At 45.6% G+C, this 7,500-nt stretch overlaps 1 protein-coding gene across 1 annotated transcript in view; it reads right to left on the reverse strand.

Annotated features, from left to right (window-relative positions):
* The window catches only part of LOC134436687 (RNA-binding motif, single-stranded-interacting protein 3-like), a 388,892-nt gene that overhangs the window by 142,682 nt on the left and 238,710 nt on the right, over positions 1 to 7,500 (reverse strand). Inside the window, exon 5 of the mRNA XM_063186017.1 lies at positions 3,838 to 3,995. Within this exon, the coding sequence (XP_063042087.1) occupies positions 3,838 to 3,995 (158 nt within the window). The remainder of the gene's footprint in view (positions 1 to 3,837; positions 3,996 to 7,500) is intronic.

The raw sequence follows: 7,500 nt of genomic DNA on the forward strand, positions 1-7,500 counted from the left end.
AGGGGTTTAGCACGCTGCGCCACAGCGCCCAGTGGTGTAGTCTACGTAGAACGCAGGTATACGGAGTATACCCACTTCTAAATTTTAGGGGCTTCAGTATACCCACTTAAAATTGATTGATCCATTGTTTTGAATAGCACAAATATATACAGTATACCCACTTCAAAAAATGCTAGGATATACAGTATACCCACTTCAAAAAAGTAGACTACACCACTGACAGCGCCCCCTATGGACACACATTTTAGTCTGCTGCCTTGTGGACTGGCTTCTTCTCAGCGGCTGTTACAGCTAAGTTGCCGTAAGCAGGGCCGCCGCTCGGCATAAGCAGAGTAAGCAGAGCGCTTAGGGACTAAACCACTTTGCCCCCAAAATTGGGGCCTCCAAAAGTGAGAATGAAAAAAAAAAGTATTATGATTAATATTCGAAGAGTTCAGATGCAAAACCCCCTAAGTGCCTTTTCAGAAATTAATCTTAATTCATTTTTATTTAATACAAAGCTATCAAAATTGCTTATTTTGTTATTTTATTTATGTAATGTAACTATTTATATGTATTATCAAGTACATGAATGTAAACCAAACCAACAACGGGGTTCTCTAAAAATATAGAAGTGCAGGTCTTCAGAAATGGAGTTAGGGGTTTTTGCATCTGAACTCTTAATTTAATTATGAGGAGGGCCTCCTGACCAGTTATGCTTTGGGCCTCCAAAACATTCGCAGCTGCCCAGGCCGTAAGTCTTTTCTGAATATCAGTCCCAATTCTTACTCCTCCTTCTTCTTCTTCTTCTTTTTTTTTTTTTTTTACAATTCTCATTCAAATACTATATTCACCTCGAGAGCACACATTTTATAATGTTGCTAGCTTGTCTTTCTCACTCTTTACAGCATGCATTCAAATGGAGCCACCATCTGCTTGTGTTAATACTCCCCTGTAGTACAGTATAATACACAGTATAGCATCTATACGGCTGGCTGTTCCTCACCTCGCTAACGACGGAGTGACACATTTGCAGCTCTCGTTAAGTGTTTTATGTCGTGCTAGGCAGGCTGCGGAACATTTGCATGACATACGCACGCACGCACGCAAGCACGCATGCACATACGCACACATGGACGTATGTACGCACGCACACACACACACACACACACACATATGCTACATGGATTCCCATTAGCCTGACACACACACAGACACAGAGACACAGAGACACAGAGACACACACACACACACACACGCATGTGTGTACAGTTTGCAACTCTCGTTAAGTGCTTTATTATATCCTACAGGGTTTCTGAGGGACACAGCGCCACATTTGCATGGCAGCCAGGTCCGCTGACAGGTGTTGCGGGGCCCAGGACAAAGTCATCTGAAAGGGCCCCCCATCCAATACATGCAATGTAATGGAAACCCAATTTTGGGCCCCCATTCTACCAGGGCCCGGGACAAATTACCCCTTTGTCCCGTCTGTTGGCTTCCCTGATGGTAGCATACCGTACACACTGCATACTCTTCCAGCATACAGTAGTGCTGTGCAGTTTATATGAGGGTGCTATAACGACTTACACAGCTATATAGCCTGCAAACCATCTGCCAGATATTCCCAGTGCCGGTGCTATTCATCAGTGGAAACAGGTGCCTGGTTACTCAATGATGTTAAAATAGTAGCCTATAAGACTGTATATGGATCGGTGGGAACATTCATTTTTTTATTAACCTTTTTTTTGGGAGGGGGGATGGGTGGGGATGGGGAGTGCCTTTATTATTTATTGAAGGTAGTGACAGGAAGTGAGTGGGCAGAGAGAGATGGGGAAGGGTCGGCAAAGGACCTGGGCCGGGAGTTGAACCTGAGTCGTCTGCATAGCAAACGAGTGCCCTACCTATTTGCGCCGCGGTAGGGCCTGGTAGGAACATTTCATTGACAATACCTGACATTGACATAAGACATTGTAGCCTAACTTAAGCCTTTTATGGCCACTCTTCTACCATATGCAGGGGCGGATCTAGCCATTTTGGGGCCCTATAGGCGAAATACATGTATAAACATGGGGCCCTCAAAAGTCATTATTTAGACTTAAAATGCTGTGTTTTGGTGCTACTCAATTTTTTTGTCTCATTACTTAAGATACAGTTAATGACAAATTAAGATCAAGTCTATGTTTTTTTTTTCTGGTGTGACAGTTGGGGCCCCTGTGGAGGACAGATTTGGTCGGGGCCCTAGGCATTTTGCCTAGGTTAGCCTAATGGAAAGTCAGCCTCTGACCATATGTGCACCTTGAAAACATAGCCTACTTTGATAGTGGGGATTTTCCACTTGCCTGTCATTCATCACATTCAAAGGCTATCTCTGACATGCTACTGTGAGATATTGCACTAAGGCAAAGAATTTTTTGGGAGGTTTTGGCGTTTATTAATACAGAACGGTATGAGAGTGAACAGGAAATGATTTGAAGAGAGAGAAACAAGAGGGAAAAGACCCCGGCCGGACTTGAACCGGGGTCCCCCTGGGCAATGTAAGCCCAAATGTGAGGGGCTTAGTGCACATTCATCACATTCAAAGGCTATCTCTGACATGCTATTGTGAGATGTTTCACTGAGGCACCCTTATGTGATGTATTTGAGTTTGCACTAAGGCACCTGTATGTGATGTATTTGAGTTTGCGCTAAGGAAAAGTGGTGATATATCTTTTATGAGATATAGCCGACTGATGTCAGGACCACAGCGATGTTGCCATCACTCAGGGGCAGATGGCATGATATGGAAAGATTAAGTGTGTATGTGTATGTGTGAGTGTTTGTGTGTGTGTGTGTGTGTGTGTGTGCGTGCGTGCGTGCGTGCGTGTATGTGTGTGTGATTGTGCGTGACTGTGCGCGCGTGTGTGTGTGCATTTGTGTGTGTGTGTGCGTCTCTGTGTGCAAGTGCATTGCAGACGTAGTGAGTCCACCATCTCTGTGGGTATACTGTGAACTCTTGACTTTTCCTAGAGTCATCCTATAGCCTCTCTCTCAGCATGTTTCAAACAAGGATGTACGTAAATCTCTGCTTAAGCTGAAGGTAGGATATCACTAAGGTGTGGATTTATTCCACTGGCTTAGGTAAGCCGACAGAGATGAAATCTGTAGCAGGAAAGCAAAACGGACTGAGATTGACTATAAGCACCATGAAAAACAAACACACAGGCACTGTTTCCATCTGGAAATACTGTATGTGCATGGAGATGACGTGGCAAAAAACATACACGCACACACATACATGCACACAATGCACACACACATACATGCACATACACACACACACACACACACACACACACACACACACACACACACACACACACACACACACACACACACACACACACACACACACACACACACACACACACACACACACACACACACACACACACAAACACACAAACACACACACACACACACACACAGTGCCACTGACAGCTTTGGCTGGACATGCAATGTAAGAAGGGCCCAATTCTGGGCCCCCTCTCTCCTTGGGCCCTCTTGACCCCCTTGCCCCCCCCCCAACACCCCCCCCCCCACACACACGCACACACACACACACACATTGTCTGTCTCATGCCTCACCTGGCGAAGCAGACGCCCCTGCTGATCCCATTGGCGTTGCGGATTATGCGCGTGGAGATGACATGGCCAAAGGGATTGACAAAAACACACACACTCTTGACTTGAAGAAACGGGCCCCCTCCACATGATATTAGGCGCTCTTTTTTCGTTTGAGGGCCTTTTCTTGGTGGCTGGCAGGGGGGCCTGAATTACTTGCATTAAGCCAGTGACTCCCACACACACACACACACTCACCTGGCGAAGCCGACGCCCCTGCTGACTCCGTTGGCGTCGCGGAGGATGCGCGTAGAGATGACGTGGCCGAAGGGCTTGAGCATGTTCTCCAGCTCCTGCTCGTCCATGGACATGGGCAGGTTGGAGATGTAGAGGTTAGTCGGGTCCTGCTCCTGTTGCTGTAGAGAGAGGAGAGAGGGAGGGAGAGAGGGGGGAGGAGAGAGGGGAGAGGAAGAAGAGAGACAGGAGAGAGGGAGAAGAGGGAGATAGTGGGTGAGGGAGAGAGAGGGAGTGGGGGAGTGAGAGAGCGACAGAGAGAGAGAGATGTAGAGGCAGAGTGAGAGTGATTCAGGGACAGAAAAAGGAAAGAAAGAAAGAAAGAAAGAAAGAAAGAAAGAAAGAAAGAAAGAAAGAAAGAAAGAAAGAAAGAAAGAAAGAAAGAAAGAAAGAAAGAAAGAAAGAAAGAAAGAAAGGGATAAATCAACAGATGAGGGATAGTGGAGGAGACAGAGACAGAGATGAAGATGTGGAATGAAAAGAAGGAAGAAGGGGAGGGGAGGGAAATAGAGAAAAAGAGAGAGAGAGAGGGAGATGAGGTAGGGAGGTGAGGATAGGTAGAGGTAGAGAGAAGGGGATGAGGGGAGATGGAGAGAGTGAGAAAAAGTATGGGAAGCGGAGCAGATAAAGAGACGAAGGGAGGTAGAGAGGGAGTAAGACAGATATGAAGAGGGAGGGAGGAAAGGAGGGAGAAAAAAAGGAGAGAGAGGGAGAGGGAGCTGTTAAATACCCCTTATATTGAACCAGTGGTAGTAAAACCCACATTACAGCGCCCTTAAAAATGCATAATACATGAAAAGCACCAACATAGAGAGTCTACAAAAGTCAGAGGGAAAAGAAAAAAGTAGATAGATAGGAGGAGAGGTGGTAGAAGACAGATGGGAATCGGGGATGAAGGGAGGGAGCGAGGGAGAGAGAGAGGGAGAATAAAGAGGCAGGGGAGACAAAGTTGGGAACAGAGACAGCGAAAAAGAATAGATTCAGAGAGAGAGAGAGAGAGAGAGAGAGAGAGAAAGAGGACAAAAATAGAGGGAATGAAGGAAGAAAAAAGAAAAGAGTAATTAGAGACAGGGCTTCTATGAGAACACACTCCAATGTCAAAGGCAGACAAGTGTTAACTCCAGTGATATGCATAACAAATCTTGAAGCCCTCTGTCTCAGCCATCTGTTAGCATAGCTAATCTCAGCTAATTCACTTTCCATCAAGCGCATAGCCTAGCGCAGTTGCTAATCTCATTCACTTTCCATTAGGATACTGCCTTAGCATCTTGGTGGAATGCTAATTCCCATAAGCAATAACAAACAAAATGGTTGCAGCAGCAGCAGTTTGTGATGAGCTCTCAACTTTGCGAAAGGTTCATTTACAGTCTCCACAGTATTTAGCTTTGCTTGACTCTGTTAGGTGAGCTATATGTACTAAATTAAGTAGCCTATTTTCAGCAAGGGTTGGCTGTAAGGATGTCTTACTCAGTAGATAGGCTATATGAATACAATTCTCAATTTTACTTTTGAAAGCTCCCGCACAGTGTTCACATTTGCATGGTTTACTGCGACGTTTCGGTCTACTGATCTTCTTCAAGCAATTAGCTTTCTTTGCTTTAACTTTGGTGACCCAGGGGTTCCACTCCCACGCACCTGACCAAGGAGGTGTGCAAGAATTCTTCACTTACTAAACTTTTGAAATGTTACACACACATGTACACATGCACGCATACACAAATGCACACATACCAGCCATATTGATCAATACATTACGTGCAATGAAAACCAATATACTCATATGCAGTGTGCTTAGTAAAAAAAAAACAGCCAGTAACACATGAGTGATTACAGTGAGGCACCTCTACTGTGAACTAATTTTCAATTTGAGCGTGATGAATTGTGTATACTAAACAGTGTCATCACACTACACCACATACTGTAAAAAGAAGAAAATGAAGTACCTGTATAAATAAATAAAGTATGGAAAAAGAGGTGTGACCTGTGAGCGTTTGTGTCTAAAGATATGCAGTGTCAGCTTTGGCCTAATCCTCCCCTCCCCTCCCCTGACACTGGGAGACACCTTTGCTGTCATCGTCACCGCAGCGCACGCACACACACACACACACACACACACACACACACACGCACACACACACATACACACACACACACACACACACAGGCGCGCACACACACACACACACACACACGCACACACACACATACACACGCACGCACGCATGCACGCATGACACACACACAAAACCACACACACACACACACTGAAAATCTAGGCTCTGCTGGCTGGCTGAAACTAGAGGCTCTGAGCACACACACACACACACACACACACACACACACACACACACACACACACACACACACACACACACACACACACACACACACACACACACACACACACACACAGACACAGACACACACACAGACACACACAGACACACACACACACACACACACACACTTGTCACTGAGACACCTGAGCACAGTACAAGAGGGCCCTGCTGCCTTTGAGCACGGTGACCTTTTGGGTCGGCGTAGAAATAAAAAGCTAAAACCACAGAACAGAACAGAACAGAGCGAGTACACCATAAGCCCTCTAAAGCTGCCAACAGGGAGGACAATCTCAAAGTCAGGAAGAGTACTCCAGCTCCCACACCTTCTCTGACTAACTTTTTACCAGCCAACCACCCAACTTTTTACAGCACATTTAGCAGCGCCTTCCACCAAAACCTCAAAATTAGGAAGAGTAGTTCTAGTTCCAGCTCCCACTAACTTTTTACCAGCCAACCAGACCAACTTTTTCTACGACATTTACCAGCCCCTTTATTCCACCATCATAGTGTAGCAACAAGATATTTTGGGTCCTATAACCACCAGCTCCAATGTTCCCACCTCCATCTGTTTAAAGTGACCTTAAAATGTAAAAACAAAAAAATCCGACTACAAAAAAAGCCCTCCTTGTGCCAGGATTTACAACATTTTGGATTTTCTCGCAACCCTACGATCGCGCGGTGAAATCTCTTGTCGTTACCCCATGTACACTACAAGATGCGAGACTCTCGATTGACCTGCGATTGAGCAAGAAATCGGCCCGACTCCCCAAAAGTCGTGCAAGGTGCAAATCGTGGCAAAAGTCTTAACAGTGCAAGCCCGGCTTAAATCAACTCATTCTCCTCCTGGCAACGGTGCTGTCCTGCCTTGTTTAGGATTTGAGGGGAGAAAGACAGAGGAGCTCAATAAGACATTGATCTCAGCACAAGGAATGACAGGAACAAAGAAGCAACAACAACAACAACAACAACAACAACAACAACAACAACAACAACAACAACAAGGCAACAACCTAAAAACAACACAACCATCAGAAGTGTTAAATAGGACCATGTGTGTGTCTCTGTGTGTGTGTGTAGAGTAGAGTAGAGTACTTTTATTAATCCCGAAGGAAGTGTGTGTGTGTGTGTGTGTGTGTGTGTGTGTGTGTGTGTGTGTGTGTGTGTGTGTGTGTGTGTGTGTGTGTGTGTGTGTGTGTGTGTGTGTGTGTGTGTGTGTGTGTGTGTGTGTGTGTGTGTGTGTGTGTGTGTGTGTGTGTGTGTGTGTGTGTGTGTGTGTGTGTGTGTGTGT

Source organism: Engraulis encrasicolus, chromosome 20, assembly GCF_034702125.1.
Source record: "Engraulis encrasicolus isolate BLACKSEA-1 chromosome 20, IST_EnEncr_1.0, whole genome shotgun sequence".
In the NCBI taxonomy this organism is placed as follows: Eukaryota; Metazoa; Chordata; class Actinopteri; order Clupeiformes; family Engraulidae; genus Engraulis; species Engraulis encrasicolus.